Here is a 19,227-nt window from a genome sequence, read left to right on the forward strand (position 1 = left end):
TTCATAATTGCATTGAGCTCTCTAATAATAGAAATTGAAAATTATTCTGTCATCAAAGGGATTAAAGTAGGAAACTTAGAAAAGGAAGTAGAAGTGTTTGCAGACGACCTGACTACTTTATACTCAGGAGACAGAAAAACAAATTATTAAATCACTTAACGGCACTGACAATATCTTTAAAAAGTTCAAATACATCTTTCGATTATAAGCCAATTTTTAGAAGTTAAAACGTATGACAAACTGCTGGAATAGACTAGACTTTCAAATATTAGAAACTGTAGAAGTTTTTAAAATACTGGGATCGTTTGTTGCACTAGAAAGAAGGGATGAGCATGAAAATGGGGAAAAAATTGATAACGATGCGGTCAATACAATATTTAAGTACACAACCTTTACCCTTACAAATGTTTCATCGATAATTTTTATCTGGAACAGATTAATATTACCTAAAGCAATTAATCGTTTCAGGATTACAGGGTTTTCTAAACGATTAGCAAACAAAGTGAATGAAATTAGCCAACTTTTTATATTTCCTAATGGACCAAATAAGCTAATTTCATGGAGAAGAATATATTGTATGAAATTTGGGGGGTATGGAATGATATCTTTCTTATATTTTTGGAAGACCCTTTTATTTTCTTGGATAGAAATAATTTTTGAGGAAGACTCTGTATGGTCAGAGCTACTAAAAATAAAACTGGTGGAGAACACTCGGCAATACTTAGAGATAATGAGAGGCAAAGGTCCATTTAAGTTTCTCCAAATCATCATGGACATGGGTATGTTTTGGTCGAAAACGATGGAATTATTTCTTAAATTTCAACAATAGTTTTATCAACTATGAAATGGCAAGAACCTGTGGATGGGAATCTAAGACTAGACTACATGATGAATTAATCGATTAGAGGGAGACTAGACTTTATGGGAGAAGTTGAAAAAAACCCCAGTTTTTTACGTTTATTGAAGAATTGGAAAAGAGGGAAATTTTGACAAAAGTATATGTTAATAAGAGGACATTTGGTCCAAGAAATAGTTTTTTTAGTTATGTTAAAGGAACAAAAAATAAAACAATTCGAGAATTACTGATGGTAAAAAAGGATAAGAAACACTTCTTACAGTTGATTGAGAGAAAGATCGAGAGACTACAATTGTAATCCAACCCAACAGATGTGTTGAGGACCCTCCGGAAAGTAGGCTTTGATTTTTCCTGATATTGGTTAAAATATCGAATAATTACGAGCAATCTCCCCCCTTGGTAGTACTCAGGCGAGGTCTATAAAAGAAAGGATCAGCTTCTTCTGTAAAAACAATATAGAAACGTCCAGCCATTTTTTTATTTGAATGTAAAGCAACGAATAACATAAGGGACCACTTAACCCAGGATTTTTTTTTCAAAATTCAACTTGATTTTAAAACCAAAAGATTTCAGTTTTATTTCCGTAGGCCTTGGGTTTGAAAAAATAAATTTTATTGTAACCAAAATACTGCATATTTTATATCAATTAAGAAGTATGAGAACCCCCCCTGTCTCCCTGTTTGTTAACGCGTGTGTGTAATATGATTGAAGTTTGTATTAATTAGATATTATGTTGAAATATAATTGTACTTTAGCACAAATATATATATATATATATAATCATCGATTACACAAGAGAAGGATAGAAACAAGAGAACATATTTTTCTGCGTGCTATACATTAGTCGTCATAACATTAACTTCTACTTTTTTATAACTTAATAAAATGATTGTAGGAAAAAATGCTAGTGGAAGAACCACTAGGGAAAAAAGCAAACACAATTTGGGGTTATATTCGAATTGCACTCAAAAGAATATTTAAATTTTATCGAAAGAAACTACAATACAGGAACCTTTTTAAACTATTGATCGATGGTTATATATTAAAATACTACTCAATCAGATTTATATTTTGTAAATGACGGGCAATTTTCCTAGAACTGAAATATTAATACACCTTACTCTCTTTGAATGCATTACTTAATAGAGCATTGTTTCACTTTGAGGCTATATTCTATAATCCACTCTCCTAATTTATGAAGCTGACTTTTCATATCCTCTTCTCCCATGAAAAACATAATTGGAGGACTTCTTGTGAAGAATTATGAATAGAGACGTGAATAAAAACTTCCTTTCGGTGTTTGTAAAATAATAATAAAATTCATTTAAAATCCTGTATACGACGTTCTTTCTTCTTTACTTTTCCCCTTCTTCTAGATCACCAATCAATAGGGTTGTGGAAATCGTATTTTACGTAAGCATGCCTGTAAATACAACTTCAATTATCTGGTTCCTCTGTTTTCTTTCGGACATAAACAAACCCTTTTTAATAAGTGATAATTAATGGCCGATGTGTTATTTTGCACATACTAATAAAATTTATCACTTATGATGTTTTTAACATTATAACTTATCTAAAAATTTACTACACACAGAAGCTTTCCTTCACCAAAATATAACTGTAACTTGGTACTATTCAATCAAAATATATTATCGAGAAAAATGTATTAATGTTAGTTATAATTTATTGTATAATACATATAATATTACTTGTCATAGTAAGAAAATTAGGTTATGAATATTAATATATAAGTCTTATGTTCAATCCTCCTAAAGTGAACTCCTCCTTTAAGTAAACTCCTTCCTTGATAAGTCCTTTAGCGTCCTTAATGTTGCATCTATAACGCACAAATAACTACTAAATATTTCTATCAAAAAGGAATTCCGTATATAAGTTTGAATTCGAGCTGTACTGCAAATGTGGACCATGATAGATCTGGATACTTTAAGCCAGACTCCCAATTACCACAGTACTCGTTAGACCCAATATAATTAGTGAACATCAAACCCATAATTATTTTGCGAAATCGGTAGTCCTTAAAAAGCATTTTGAATCATTGTTAGACCTTACATACAAATATATAACTTCTATTTGAAAGAATATTCAAGGATGATGTCTAATAAGGAGACTAAATTGACCGGTGTCCGGAAGTATGGGGAAGCACAATTAAGATTGTTTGATTCTGGAAATAAAATGTGTGTGAAGTATATATAAATGGAGAATAGTAAAAGTGGCAAAGAATAATCAAAATAGTCTAAATGATTTAGTATCAAATGGTGTTAATGCAAATGCAAAATCAAGGGAATTCAATATATATCGATGAAGAAGAAGTGAAAGCCCTAGGAGATCGAGAAACCAAAGCCAAGAAAGATTATGTAGATAGTGGAATTTCCAATTTCCTTATAAGAATAAGAAAGTTTGCCCTGCAAAAAGCGTAGAATGCACGTCGATGCAAGTAAGAAGGACCACTATGCAAGAGTATTCAGTTTTCTAAAAGAAAACGCTATTTAGATCATCAGCTCTATTAAAAAATTTGAACTGAATAAATTACCCATCGATACATTGAATGTCCATGGAAATTAATTCAAAAATATAAAAGCTTCATATCAAAAATGTAATTGCATCTGTCGCTGGATCAAGAGTTAAAAAATATAAAAGCTTCATATGAAAAATGTCAATGTATATTATATTCTTTAAATTAATGCAAGGCAAAATATATATTGTTAGTTAAGTAAAGAATGTAAAACCCATCATTACGGCGAGTGTACTTATTACTTCGTAGCTCTAACGGACCAGTGTTTTTTTGTTTTGTTTTTTCATTTTTTGCTGGAGTGGAATTTGGAAACATGAATGGTCATTTAAGTTTTTGTTCTAAATCGTACTTTAATCTATATTATTATATCAAATAATATTTTTGATTGTGGTATAGTATCTTTTGAGTAATTTTGCAAAGATAAATATTTGAATAAATTAGACTATAAATTTGAGTTAAATGAACAATTTTGTTAGCGTACTTTTGAAAAGACACTTGTTCATATAGGGTTAGTCACCATATAGGATGAATAGATTACTTGTGCAAAAAATCTTAAGAATAGAAATGAGGCAATAAAGTAACAAATTATTGAAAAAATATTGTTAGGATTTCAGCGTTTACAGTTAAATGTTTACAAAATATTCATTCCATTTGGTGATCAACAATTCTCTCAATTTCTTAGTACTTAGTTTGAACCTCCTTTTCGTATTGATCATATTCATCATACTAAAGACTCTGTCAGCATCACAATTTACAATTGGAGTATTCTTGTATACCAGGTTTTCACTTGTTGAGAGTTCTTTTAGTTTTGAGTAGCCAGGGTTATTTTGAAGCACTTCTTTTACCTTGGTTTTGAACGGCTCTTCCTTCAAATCTTGAGTCAGATTTTCTACAAGGCTAGTAAGAAGAGGCAATCATTCCTCAAGTGTAGTTATTGTCAAATATATTGACAAAATTTTCTTGTATAAATACTATTTCTTCTCTTAAGGAATCATTATTAATTATTTTTGGTGCTCTTCTGGTAGCTGCCAAATCTTATTCAAGGTTTTTTTAAATATTCTCTAAAGACGTAGAAATCATAGTAGTAGTACTCCACTGCTTTTAACCAAGTTCCCTATCTTGTTATATTTGGTGAGGGAGGGAGGGGAATTTGGTATAAAGCAGTAAATATTCGCTTTCTTCTTCCAGAATTCAAAAACATTTTCTTCACATTGGTAATAAGTCTTTCGTTTGAGGAAACTTTTGTTCAAACATATCTGCAACCCTATGTAATCTATGATCAACAAATGTAATGTGAATCATTTATGGCAATTTTTTTTCGAAGATCTTATCCTACATCGAGACTATACGAGGCGGCATCAGTGAAAAAAACCTTTAAGTCTAGAAGGGACTTCTCTGAATAACTTATAAATTGAGATTATGACTATATTATTTACATTGTTTGCATTTTCAATCTCGCTATCAATCAAGTAAATAGGTAAGGTCTACCACAGAAATATTCGTCCATAGGGCCCATCAAAATTGCCGTCATTGACCTCCATTGATGATCTCTTGTCTTACGTAGTGCAGCGTAAATATCCTTTTCTTCCACTTCTTCTTTCAAATTCAAAACTCCTGGATATACTTCCTCAACCGATTTGTTAACGACCCATCGACTTAGGGAAGTTTTTCTTGTATATTTTTCAATAAACTTGGAGAAATTGGGATGATCCAGAACAATTAAAGTGATGTTAAACGGCAAAAAAAAATTGCTACGACCAAATTGAATTATGTCAGATAGCAGTAAGGGAAAGTTGCTTTCTTGATTATTAGTACAATACTGAGGAAAATTTGTTTAACAGATGCTAGGGTACTAACGTTTTTATTCATTTTTTTTTATATAATATCTTTCAACCAATCAAATTCGCTCTTTTTCAACGATTCCAACAACCCTATTTATAGAGTAGTACTTATTTCGTCAAATCTTTCAAATATTAAAAAATGCCGGTTGTATTTAAAATAAACTCATTGAAAAGAGTAAATGGAAGTAATGATGTCTCGAACTACGACGAAGAGAGGTGAATTGTAGTCCATGTCATTCTGAAATTTATTTGATATAAATGATTCAAGTTGTGTAAGACGTAAAAAAATCCGTATTTTTTGTTTGTTTAAATCTTTGTTTGTTTTCTTTTTATAGGATTTAATCAATGACTACTCAACATTTGATTTCAGCTAAGACCTAACTGAAAAGATTGTGTCCTGTAATATACAATTTCTTTACATAGAACACCCGAATTTTATAAGATTTATGGAGAAGTATATGTTTCTTCCCCTTATATTGTTAGTGTTACCCGATATTAGTGTACGAAATTCGGTTTCTACTATCTACATAAAAAAAGAAATATGTATTTACGGTAATGGATGGATACTAAAGATCACTCTATGATTGATGTATTGATTCAGCTCCTGGGTGAGGTTATATTAGGAAGTAATTACCTAACTAATTCGTGTTATGTAGTCAATACAAAAAGTAAGACGATTGCAGAAGTAGTCTTCAAAGAATATTGGGTCCAAATTTTAGAATGTACAAATTGAAAATTTTGATAAGTGATGAAGTATTAAGGGAGAGACAAATTTATGAAATCGATTTCTAAAAATGATGTTATTTCCCTCGCCCATGGATTCCATAGATAGGTTAAATTTTGATATCAACAATTTCTTATAATTTAATCCTCCTGTTTCAGAGATGAAGAAAGTTTTCTTGCATTCTGGTGTCAAGAACCTTAATTGTGTTTATTTTAAAATTCCCTTACGTACAACATCCGTTATAATATGTAGAGTAACTTTGTTTAAAAACAATTGAGTATTATTTATATCATTTGAAGTAATAAAGGAGTTTATTAACAGTCTGAGTGAAAGCTACCCAGCCACCTAAACTGCCAAAAATATATTGAATACCTATAGCGTAATTTTGGAACTAAACTTTATTTATCAAAATTTTAATGGTAAGATTTTTCTAAACGTTTTACTCAAAATATAGTTAATAAAAAGCATTTACATAATGATTAAAGTTACATCTATAAATTTGTGATGAAATTGATATTATGAATTTTTCAATGTCAAGAAACACAGCCTCTTCCAGACACATCAATTATAATTGAGTAAATAACAAATTGAATGTCATAAGTGTAAACATTTACAAGTAAAAGAAAAATTAAGGTTGGTTCACTGAAGTGCTTACACACTCATTTAGCACACATAATTTATTCCTTTTTATTATTAATATTCTTCAGTGCATCTTTACTGTAATAACACCTTCAATTTTTGGTGGACCTTTGACACAACCTATTCTAATCTGATTTCTTCTCCTTCAAGAAAAAAGAGAAACACGTAGGGAAATTATAAAAAAGAGAAGGTGCGGGTGAAATTGGATCGGTTCCATCCGTTTAATGTTTGAATCAGAAAAAATTAATCAGAATTTTGAACCATATCATTATAAAACAATTATATACAATTACTACCGATAAGTCATATAAAAACATGTAAGAGAAACAAAAAAAAATCTAATTACTCTAATCGATTGAAATTTAATTTTTTTATATGGTATGGTAAAATAAGTTCAACAATCTGAATAGTTTTCCTTTGTCATTAAAGAACAATATTTTCTTCTTCTTTTGGGATACTCTTTTGGCCAATACTTTCTTCAATTCTATTAACTTAGTCAATGTTTCGGTCCATCCGATCCAAATAATTTCAATTGCACCCCTAACAGCATAATCTGCAATTTGATAATCTTTATCAGCATTCACTTTACCAATTGGAAGAATCGTGGTTTTTTTTATTGTTGGTTTTAAACCCGAACTCCTGTCATATTTTCTGAAGTAACCCATTACAATCTCAATCCGTTTGGTTAATTTTCTTTCATAATTAGCCTCTAACATTAACGTGACGTCATGGACATACATATCAATTAAAGGTTTTGAGCCCCCGAAATCTACTCAAACCCCCATAAATTTCTTTAAAATAAAACCCACAAGATCGTTTAGTGCAGCAACGAATATTGAGGCAGCTCAAGGCAACCTTGCCGACAACTCTTTTTCAAAGTTATAAGGTCACTCTTCCTATTACCCATTGTGATAACTGATGTTCCATTGAATAGAAGAGCTCCAACAGGATTAAAATATTTATTAGGAAGGAGTTTTTTTTAATGATTTCATGACATGGACATGTATAATTGAATCAAAAGCCTTTCTTAAGTCAACAACAATTATATACCCAAAATTTTCACTTTTCTGTACCATCTCAATGGAAGATTGTACATTCCTTGATATGTCAGAAATCTTTCTTTCCTTGAGGAAGCCTTTTTTATTTTTTTCCCATTTTGGAATTTAAAATTTTATCAATTTCAGTTGCAAGAACACCAGAAATAATTCTATTGTTTTTATTGAGCCTGTAATTTGTCTCCGATTATTAATGTCTGCTACCACACCTTTCTTAGGAATAAGATAAATAAAGCCTTTGGTAACTGATTTTGGAAATTTTCCATAGATTTACATGGACTTTCCCAGTTTGACTAAGTTGAGAAGTGCCTCATACTATCAATTGGAAAAAAACCTTTAACTCATACCATCGGGTCCAGAAGCTTTATTACCCTTAAAATGATTTTTTTATCTGCTTGGAAATGCGATATGCCATAAAAATTGTATTCGTTCCTGATTTAGGTCGATGAAAATTAGTTCTATCAACAACAACAACAAGCATTTGGAAGTGCGTATGGAAGCGTATTTAAAATTTCTTGTGGGTCAGTGATTGTTAAGCCACATTCAATAATTTTCTTGATTACAGTCGTCGGTCGATCTTTTTGAGAGCAAATTCTTTTTGATGGGTTAGTTTACAACATGGTTTTTTCTTTGTATTCCATCTCAGCTATAATAGAGGACGAAATATTCATTATCTAAAACATCTTAAAATTCTTTTATGAACGTTGAAGATTTTCTACTCTTTTATAAAAGTATGTATGTTAGCCGATCTAACCATGTCAAGAAATAGTGATCTTTTTTGGATTAAAAGAAGGCTTAAAATTATGAATTAAAAGTTTTTGTAGTATTTTCATAAAATTTTAGTCCTCCACTGCCATCTGGTTATTTCAAACCTTTTCTTAGTACGACAATGCTATATATCGATGTCGATTTTTTATGATCTGATTTAGGATGAGGGAGATATATTGTCTTTATTATCTTCTTGAATATAACAGAGGAAGCAAATACCAAATTGGTCCGTGTGGATTTTTCCCTACTTCTCCAGTATATAATGGCTTCTGGAGTCAGAATTCTGATGGCATTATGTAACCTGAGATCAATTATAAGTTTAGACAGAACTTGAAGATCTGGGTAGTGAGACTTTGAATTTTTACAAATCTATATTTAGATCACCAATAATCAGGAGAGGATAAATATCCTTTTAGCTCGTTTTGGTAATGGCCTGAAAGAAGGCATAACACTTAACATTAGGTCCATAAACATTTAATAAATAAAATATAACACTTATTGTTGGGATGAATATTTTATGCTAGTCATTTGAGTTTGAGAATTCCCTTACACAAACGGGGTTATCGATTGAATTTGAGAATAAAGACAGAACACCCTCCGACGTTTCCAATCTCCAATAAGGAAAAAATTGGTAATATCTTGGAATAAAAATTTGACAGCCAGGTTAAAACTTGTAGAATAAGGGAATTATATTCCCCTTATATACAAAATTACATCTGGCCTTTCTTAGAGCAGACTTTTCATCAGGAATATCCGTTTATCTTTTCCACCTTTCGTATTTACCGGAATTATTCGATTCACCCCCATGTTTATTTTCTTATCTCTAGAAATGGGCAGTTTGTAAAAATCATCTATACTTGATTGTTTTAAAAAAACAAAACATTGAGGTCTTAAAATAAAAATATAAAAACTAAAACATAAAGATAAAACCTAACTCTTTAGAATTTTATTTCCAACTTTCTGAGGTGAAAGACCTAAATTTTTAGAAACCGAACCAGCCCTTGTCGTTGAAAGTAGTATAAGATCTGAATTTAGCGGCAGTTTTTTTTTTTTTGCTTGCAATATTTAGAAGTGGAACTCTCGTCTTTTGTAGAAGACTTTACCATTTCGTCTTCTGTTTGAATACACAATCACTTATCAACTATCCCAACTGCGTTTGCTGAAAAGGAGTCAAGTGCATCAGTATATACTTCATTAAGCTATAATTGAACGTTGCTATTTTTCTCAATATCTATATCTTCATGATTTGATTGTCCTTTAAGGTATCAATATCTTCAATTATATTTTCTACTTCAGTCTTGTCAAGGATTTCATCAGAAGTTTCAACAACCGATCCGACTACATTGACAATAACTGATGAGATTTCCCTTGATTCCATCGCATCAACAGCGCCAGAGATACTAGATTCCTGAAGAGCTTCTCCTTCTAAAATAAAAGATGGATTTTACAGAGAGTCAATTTCTTTACTATCACTAGAAAATAATTGAGCAATCCAAGACCAAAACAGTTTTTACAGCTTGGCACCTTTAAATTTCAGTCTTATTAGGTAACCATCCAAAGGAACTCTCTGTTGTATATTCCACAACGTAGCCTCCATTCCTCCATACATTCTTATAATTATTGTATTTAAGTTCCCCTCTTCATTTAATGGATTCTTACTTGGTTAATACTCAACCACATCACCAAATAGCTTGAACCATTCAACCGCTCAAAATGCATTCACCCTTTTAAAGGTGTTGACCATTGTGATTGTGAACCGTTTTTTCTTATTAATACTAACTCTTACAATTCCTTTTAATATTTGTTTTACATTGACAAAGTTTCCTTCAATATTTTTAACTCTATATGTGAGTATTTTCTTGAGGTCTTCAATTCTCCCCCTAATATCAATAGGAAACTTTGAATAGAATCCAACTTGTTTCATTCCAAACTTTGAATTTGCTCCGGCTATTCCATGTTCTGTAAATGCTAGCATAATAGCTATATCGTATACATCAATATGTTTTAGTCATTCAACGGGAAAAAACTTATCTTCAATCATGATGACAAAGATCTCCCATTTATACATCTTATCCCTGTCAAGAGTTTTCCTTTTATTCATCATGCAGTCCCTTCCTTTTTGAACTGCTCTCTAGTAAAGTATAGGAGGCGTTACTTCTTCACTCTCTTTGAATATCCACATCTTCCAACAGGAACTGGAGAAACTTGATTCACTTGCTGTCTCCAGCCTCGAACGCTACGAGCCAAATTCGATGAATTGGCATTAATAATAGATTGTTTTCGTCCACATTGGATGCTATTAGTCCAATTAATATGCGCAAGGATAATTGTAAAGTCAGAGCTTGGGATTTCAATTTTGCTTTTTCTATGTACATTTTCGGTTTGGAATTATTGCTCAGATGGCAGTGTTCCTCTATTGGTTTGGAAACACATATATTGTCACAGTCGATATCCAATGGTGTTACATTGTGGAACTTAACATTACCTTTTTCATATTCACATATCCAGTATGTTTTTTGGCCGGATTTTCTGTTAATGAATAATATATTTTTAAGATGTAAAAATACAGAAATAATTGCACTATTTGAATGAAAGTAATGAAAAAAAGTACTCTACAATCAGCATTACAGTTAAGAAATATGGAGGGACTACTAAGTATTTTCTTTAATTGATTACTTTGGATTTTCTTGTCTTGTTTAGGGATATGAGGGATATTTCAATAAAAATCATTGTCCCCCGAGTATATGTACATATTGTATATATATTATAAATAATTCTACTTAATGAAACTATTATCTCGAGCTACCATTGACTAATGAATAATTCAAAGTTTAATTTTTGAATGGCAAATAGGTAACAAATTATAAAAATCGAACAATCAAACATATTCCTTAATTAGAAAAGATACTGAATTTTTCATCCATATTTTTAAACTGTACTGCTGAATTTAGAATAATTGATTATTTTATCATTGTACCAATGAAAAGTGTTAACAAAACTCGTAATCTAAGATTGCAAGAAGTAATTGCACAATATAATCCTTATGAAATATTCAAATTTCTGAAAGCAATATCTTATCATTTACATTCTTTTTAAATCTTATAACTATATATGAATGTAAATAATTAATTATTAAATAAAACAAAATGTTAGTACGAATAATTTGGATCAAATTTAAAATTAAATGTGTCGTTCAATTATATGTTTAGTTATACACATTAACAAAGTGGGAGTTGGATTCTCATTCTGAATTGGAATAAATAAATATATAAAGTTGTATTATTAAGATTGTTTGATAAATATCACTGAAGTCCACTCTTACTATCAAGTTATATATTTTGAAATTTCATTGTGTTATATCATAGAATCCACTCAAAAATTCGTTAAAGGAGTCTACAAGTCACTTGTTAAGGTTCTCATAACTTGGCTTGAGATTCATTGGAGGTATAATTGCCCAGTTCTATACGTGTAACTCTTGTGATTGAAGTCCCCTGAGTGAATACCTAGTGCAGCCTGTTTCCTACTCTTCAAATAAGAAAGAAGATTAATGAAGAGACGAAGAACATCCTTCTCATCTATCTATTTCATTTCTAGGTTGGTTCAAATGTACTGAGCTGTACAGTTTTTCTTCCTTGCATCTCATTTCCTCGTGATCTCCTACGATCTCACCTTGTAGTGCCTTCTCGAATCCTCTCAGTGATTTGCCTCACCATATCCAACCACCTTTTCTAATTATACATCCTGCTATCGCCTAATCTGATGTTATGCTTATTTGTCCCACCATGAGTCTCTTCCAATAGGATTAATCCTTCATGTCTAAAGTCCAATGATAATAGATAATGGATAAGTATGGGATTATCACTGCTTCCATTATAATTGCTGTCGAGTTTGTTTATTTTTCTTTGATCATATATTTATTAATACTACTTATTTTGTCTTTGGTTCGAACACATTACATAATTACATAAGTGAGGTTATTATTTACATTAAACAAAAGAGTTCTTGATGAAGAGATGATAGAAGGTAACCATGCAATTGTGTGGTGAATAAGGTCGAGGGTAGTCCATGAATGCTTGAACTTTGTGACCTGCGGGTTTATTCCCATTTTTCTTGATTTGTATGTCTAAGGTTGGTTAACGATGGTTTTCAAAGCTCGCACTTATTTGCATTTCTGCTTATTCCAAAATATCTTCTTCAATTTTATTTAGACTTGAAATAAGTAATCTTTTTAGATTTAAAATAGCTTTAACTTCTAAAACAACATATGTAGATTGTTGATACAGAATTTAGGTAGCTTGATTTCAGACACAGAAAAAATGTTTGCTGAGAAATTAGTTATGCCAGTAAGGAAATGAAAGAGATTTCTTCAATGTTTTGACAATGATTGATTATCTATTATTCTCTGTTTGGGTCACGAATGTATTTTTTTTTTAGAAAATAAATAATTTTTGTTGGAACAAGACATTTTAGGTATTATATATAAAGATAAACTGTTAAATAGCAACATTACATGTATATTTTATACATTGGGAACTTTGTTATATAGTGTAATTGTCAAATTACAATGTCCAAAAACAGTATATTTTCTATTTAATAGAGTGATTCCAAATATGGCCTTATTTTTTCTCTCATAACCTCGTGGCCTTCATAAAAAGGGCATATATTTTTTGTTATTCTTGCCTATTTTTAAGGTTCAAAGCTGTTTTAAGCCCTCAGGGTTGAAGATAGGGATAAATTATATTAATATATTTTAAAGCCGAACATTAAAAAATTCTAAAACCATTTTGAAAATGTCTGCATCATACTATTAACTCTAATTATCTTTGTTTAAAGTGGAATACATGGGCTTTTTATTACGAGGCACAAAGTTTCAAGACTTACAGATTCAAAAAGTTTTAAAATATTGTATTTGATAGAAGAAAGTATGAATAGCCAAGAATAACCAAAAATCTATGTCCTTTTTTTGAAGGTCACGAGGCTATGAGAGAAAAAATAAGATCACATTTGGAATTACGGAATCAAATTGTACTAAGTTGACCATATGCTGTTTTTGTGCATAAAAAAGTGGTTTTTTTGTTGGATAGTGTTATTGTATAAAAATTACAAAATAACTTTTGCAAACCAGGATTAAAGCTGAAATTATCACAAATCTGGTTAAATACTTAATGAACTTGAGAAAGATTTTGGGATTATAAGTATATCATATTTATATCTCCAAATTGTATCAATTCTATCAAAGAAAATTCAAATTTAAACTTATAAAGAGACCATGAAAATCTTCAAAAGAAATAGGGTAAGAGCCTTTTTTTAAGTCAAATGTGTAGAGTAAAATTATGATTCAGAGCCATATTTCGACGCAAAATAACGATATAGATGAAAATCAAAGTTAATAACAACTGATACAAATTTTGAACAATTAATTATTAGTTAAGTTATATTGATTAGCATTCCTTTAAATGTCTCTAATAAAAAAAAAATCTTGTAAATGAATAATCTTATCTGGAAAGTAATATTTTTTTTGATTGCTTTTTATCATAGCCCTTACCAAACAATACACAAAAAAAGAGAAAAAGTATTTAATAGAAACAAAGTGTTTGTCTTTGTCGCCTACTATTAAAACTACGTTACCTCGCTAACACAAAATATCCTTTGTCTTTTGTTGTCAGCTGTCGATTCCCTCCTCTTGCTTGATACGTTTTGGCTATTTCATAATGGATTCTTTTCGATAAATATACAAAGTACTAAGTTATTTTATACTTAAGCTCCGTTTCCAAAATAACAGGAATACAATTTCTTGTTGATCACTCGTCGTTTATAATATAAATATATGTTTATATTGACCATTTTATTATTTAAATGAAGAAATTTTGGTTATCATATAGAAATACAAATTTATAGATACGCTTTTAAAAGAATAGTAATAAGCAATATTATAATACAGTATAGAATAATACACTATTTATGTTTTACTATTACAAAATATTTATATATAATTCATTAAAAAAATATGGAGGAAGTTATATGACGGTGATAGTCTGAGATTAATAAGAGATATATAGCAGTTGGTATGATTGACTTATTTGGCTAACTACCATATGATTTCGAGCCTTTTTTCTGTTTCTTTTCGGAAGAAAAGTTGCAGGACACAATAAAGGTAACAACATATTAAATTAATTTAATGAAGATTCCAAGGATCTGTGCCCCAGATAGAAGAGATTGAAACAAAGAGAGAAAAAAAAAGGAAAAAAAAAGATATATTATCCAATTTGTTATAACATTAAGCCTCATGTCTCAACATGTATAAATAAATTATCTCAAGCACCATGGACAAAAGATGACTCGTTGTATACCCGTAGTGAGTGCGGGATTCCAAAAAAAGTACATTTGAGGGAGTCCTCCGAGCCAAGGTTAATAGAAATACAAGGTTATACCATCATGTCATCGGGCTTGCTAGAATTTTCAATTTGATGTATTGTACAGACTGCTGGGCAAGACAGGTAGATTTTGACATAAAAACGTAACCACTCATCTACTATGGTGTTAATATTAAAAGTCGTACTTGCGTTATGGGTAAAGTTGTCAATATTGTAGTGAAAAATGCGTGCAAGGAGTAGGGGGGGGGGAATACCTATGGTATCATTGTTTAAAATACTGATGGGATTATCATCTGCCTGCTTATTATGATTTTTGAGGGTATAACGAAAGTATTTATTTTACAAAATGTTTTATTATGATATACTACGTATTATTGACTTCGTCTTTTTTTATCCGTTACAGTAGATTTTATAACGTCACACTCCATGAAATTGTAATTCATTATGAACCATACTCTCAGAACAATAACTAATGAAACGACAAAGTAGAGTATTTTGAAATATAGATTTGAAGTTCCAAGTTTAAAAAGAAGGCTTAAATTAAATATAATCTACATACTAAAAAATAAACCATCATACATTTATGTTAAATATACAAAATTAAACAATTGGAATCATATAACTAATAATAACAATAAATTATAAATACAGAATATTGAAATAGTAGATTGATCCAAATAATATTTTCTTGTTCTGACACCGGAATCCAGTTAAATATGTCATAACTTTAGGTTGCAAAATACAATCGAGACGTGGAGTTTAATCAAAAAGATAATCACCCCTCTTCTTCATGTGGAAGTTGCTATATACAATTGTGCACAGGATAGATATATCTCTACCGATGAGATCTAACTAATTATTAATAATAATGTATATGTCAAAGTCAATTAGACAATAAATATACTAATAAAAAAATGTTAGAAATAAATCCATCTTAAAGATTTAGAGCAAAAGCTAATTATTTAGTAATGTTCGGCGATATTACTCCTTATTAAGAGCATCAAAAAAGATTTTTTCCCCGTTATTTATGCTTATATAACAACATACTATTATCATAAAGGATATACACAATTGCTAATTATAATGCTACACCCAATGTAACTACCCCCGTTGTTGTGAACATTTAAGCAGTTGTTTTTGTCTTTTATTAGTTTTCTGAACACCATTTCTGGGAGCCTATCAACCATAGCTAAGCCTTAAGTGATAAAAAAAGTAATAGTTATTGACTATGTAATATTGGAAAACCTAATTACCATACCCAAGTCTTTAAGTGAAGAAACTAGTCTCAGAAAAACTAGTTGCGAACCATCCAAAGCTACTACTCCCGTTGTTGTGACCATTTAAGCACTTTTTTTTGCCATTGAATGAGTTGTGTATGATAATTCTTGATAATTTTGGCAAAAATAGAATCATATTTTAGGGTTAGATTTAAAAAAAAATTGAATACTTACTGTTAGATAGTACAAAATTCATAGTTGCATTTCGAAATTAGTAAATATTTTATACTTTTTACTGATAACTGGATCGTCATTTGGTGTGGATGACTCAAAATATTTTATATGTATTTCTATAAATGACATCAGTACCAACATCCTCCATTAATTTAATGATGGTTCCTCAGGAAGGGATAGGTTTACCCGTGTATTTCTCCATAAATTTTTCGAACGTAGATGATTAGCAATAGATAAGGGAATATTACATGTAATAAGGATCTTTGTGAGATCAGAGTTAAAGTCTGACTTGATGTATTCATCGGTAACTTGATTTTATAGATGAATATCCATACTCTTGTTATGAGATGAGGATATTGAGTGGCGTGTAGTTCTAGACAGGGGACTAAAGTCACATTTATATCGACAAATCCGACAAACCATCTGTTTCTCATCCGGTAAGTATTTCCCAAATTCCTGGGCCTCCATTTTCAGAAATCCAGACGGAAGGCGACGTTATTTTAGGCATTTTATTCAGTCTCTATCGACTATCACCATCTAATATAATATTAATATTGAATAATAAAGGCGGGAATGATAACGTTCTTGATTGATAGAAGAAGATGTATATTATTTAATCAATGATGCCATAAGTATTTCTTCTCTTCTCCTCGCACGCTTTTCTATTCTTACCAAAATTATCACCCTTAGGTATAACCTTGTATTTCTATTAACCCTGCTCCGAGTAAATCCTTTTTCTCTCTCTTTGTTTCTATCTCTTTTTCTTCTCTGTCATTGTTTCTATCTTTTCTATCTGGGACATACGAATACTTATGGATTTTTATTATGAGATCTATCCAAAAATGAGTTTTATTTTGAAATATTGCTGTGGCTTAATCTCAAAATTAACACCGATATACAGCTTTATGGGCTGGCTTTAAAAAAAAAAATTAAAGTTCATACTTTGACCTATCCAATTAGATAATTTTAAACCTTTTGAACTTATTCACCTTGAAGCTATGAGCCTCTGGATAAAAAGCACCTATTTTCTACTTTAAACAAAGATACCAGGAGTTATAAGTATGATGCAGACGTTTTAAAAATTGTTTATAATTTTTCAATAATTGGCTTTAAAATATATAAACATAATTTATCCCTGTCTTCAATATTGAGGGCTTAAAATAGCTTTGAACATTAAAAATAGACAAAAATTATAAAAATAATTTTTTTTTCTGAAGGCCGTGGAGAGAAAAAATATAGCCATATTTGAAATTAAGGGATCAATCAAACTCTATTAAATGAAGCATATACTGTTCTTCTACTATTTTTGATGTTGAACAGTTATTAGAATTTTAAATGCACAGAGATTAAGTTTTTATTTAAGTATCTACTTTTATGACATTTAAAGATTTTCCTTAAAAAAAAAGATAAATTTTCATGAATTTTTATTTTTCTTATGGAATATTTAGTACAAAAGTATTATCGACTTTAATCGAATAATAATTCCAAAAGAAAGAATTGACTATCTACCAACAGATAATCTTTGTTTCTTGCAAGATACAGAATAGGTAACGACTTGTCCCATGTTATTATAATAATAACTTATAATTGTGTTCTAATAGTAATAACATTTGGTTATTCAATGTTTTTGAATCAGTAAAAATGTAACTTTAATCTGCACTTATTTTATTAAGGTCTGAACTTTGGGTAAAATAAAATTCGAGACAAATATCTAGCGGATCTTATAAAATGTCATGGCTGATAATTTGAGACCTAATATTCTTATACAGCTCTATACTTGATAGATGTATTACTAATATGTGATCAAGGATCAATTATACAATTATTTATTCAAAACAAATTCAAATTTATATATTTTTTTTACTTCTTAAAGTGATTTTTATTAGGGTATGACATTTTAAAATTTAGTCTAGAAAGATTTTCATCTAATAATTTAAAATAAAAATAACAACAAACATCTAGAAATTCGGTCATTTGATAAAGAAAAAAAGAATCAGAAAATCAAAACTTAAATGTTGCCATTCAAATATTTTCACGATGTGCTTCAATGTTGATTCACTCAATTTTAAGATATATTTTATCAAATATTTAAAAATTATATATTAGTATTGCACTTTACTTATAAAAAAAATTGTTTTTTGTTTCTGTTTTATAAGACTCTGGGTATATTTTTTGGGAAAATATTTCCTTTTGTCTAATATGATCGTTTTTGTCTGTCATGGGTGTACAAAAGTCAATTTACAAAAATATAAATAATCTTTCAATCATCATAGAGTAGAAACTCATTTTTAGATAGAAAAAAATAAAGTATTTTTTTCCAAGTATTATATTTATGATAAACTTTTATTCATAGCTTACAGTGATTCATCCATCAGTGTCCTTCATTTCTAATAAAATCAAGCAATCAGTCCTGTCAAGGACACAAATGTTGACACCTATTGTTGCTAAAAATCAAATTCATCACCATGGAGTAAATGTTGTAAATGCCCATATACATTACAATAAGGAACATTCATATACTACAATCAGAACAATTAAATTTAACAATAACCGTTCAACAATTATAACCGTTGTTGCAGTCGTGTTTTTTATGGTAATGTTATCTATGGGCGTTGTAAGACTGCGTGGAAGAAAATCAAAAAAATATAATGCTGTGAATGATAACGAAATGTCTTGGGATGACTCTCCTTTAACAATAACAGTTAATCCTCTTGAGGTATCAAATATTTAAATACATTTGTCAGGGAATATAAATAATTTTCCAACATAAAAAACATTATGTATTATTAGATCACATTTATTATAAATTTTATCAATTAACTAAACGATCAAGAAATGAACATCTCTTTTTTGATAATTGAGTAGCGAGATATCTATAAAAGTTGAAAAGCAAATAAAAACGATTATACCATAAATTTAAAAAAATTTAGTTTTACTCTTTTTCTTTATCATATTTTTCTTTAACCTAAATATATAAACAATGATA

General features: G+C 29.8%; 1 protein-coding gene across 15 annotated transcripts in view; it reads left to right on the forward strand.

Moving 5' to 3' along the window:
- Cals (calsyntenin 1) overlaps positions 1-19,227 on the forward strand; it is a 120,404-nt gene that overhangs the window by 55,341 nt on the left and 45,836 nt on the right. For 10 of the 15 annotated variants that reach the window (XM_040722271.2, XM_071892037.1, XM_071892039.1 and 7 more), the window contains one exon: positions 18,595-18,957. The exons of 2 other annotated variants lie outside the window; for them this stretch is intronic. In XM_040722271.2, coding sequence (XP_040578205.2) covers positions 18,595-18,957 — 363 coding nt within the window. Of the gene's footprint in view, positions 1-18,594; positions 19,167-19,227 lie in introns of those variants that run through there. 3 more of the 15 variants (XR_011782540.1, XR_011782538.1, XM_040722269.2) reach the window with 1 other exon arrangement.

Source organism: Lepeophtheirus salmonis, chromosome 12 (genome assembly GCF_016086655.4).
Source record: "Lepeophtheirus salmonis chromosome 12, UVic_Lsal_1.4, whole genome shotgun sequence".
Lineage (NCBI taxonomy): Eukaryota > Metazoa > Arthropoda > Copepoda > Siphonostomatoida > Caligidae > Lepeophtheirus > Lepeophtheirus salmonis.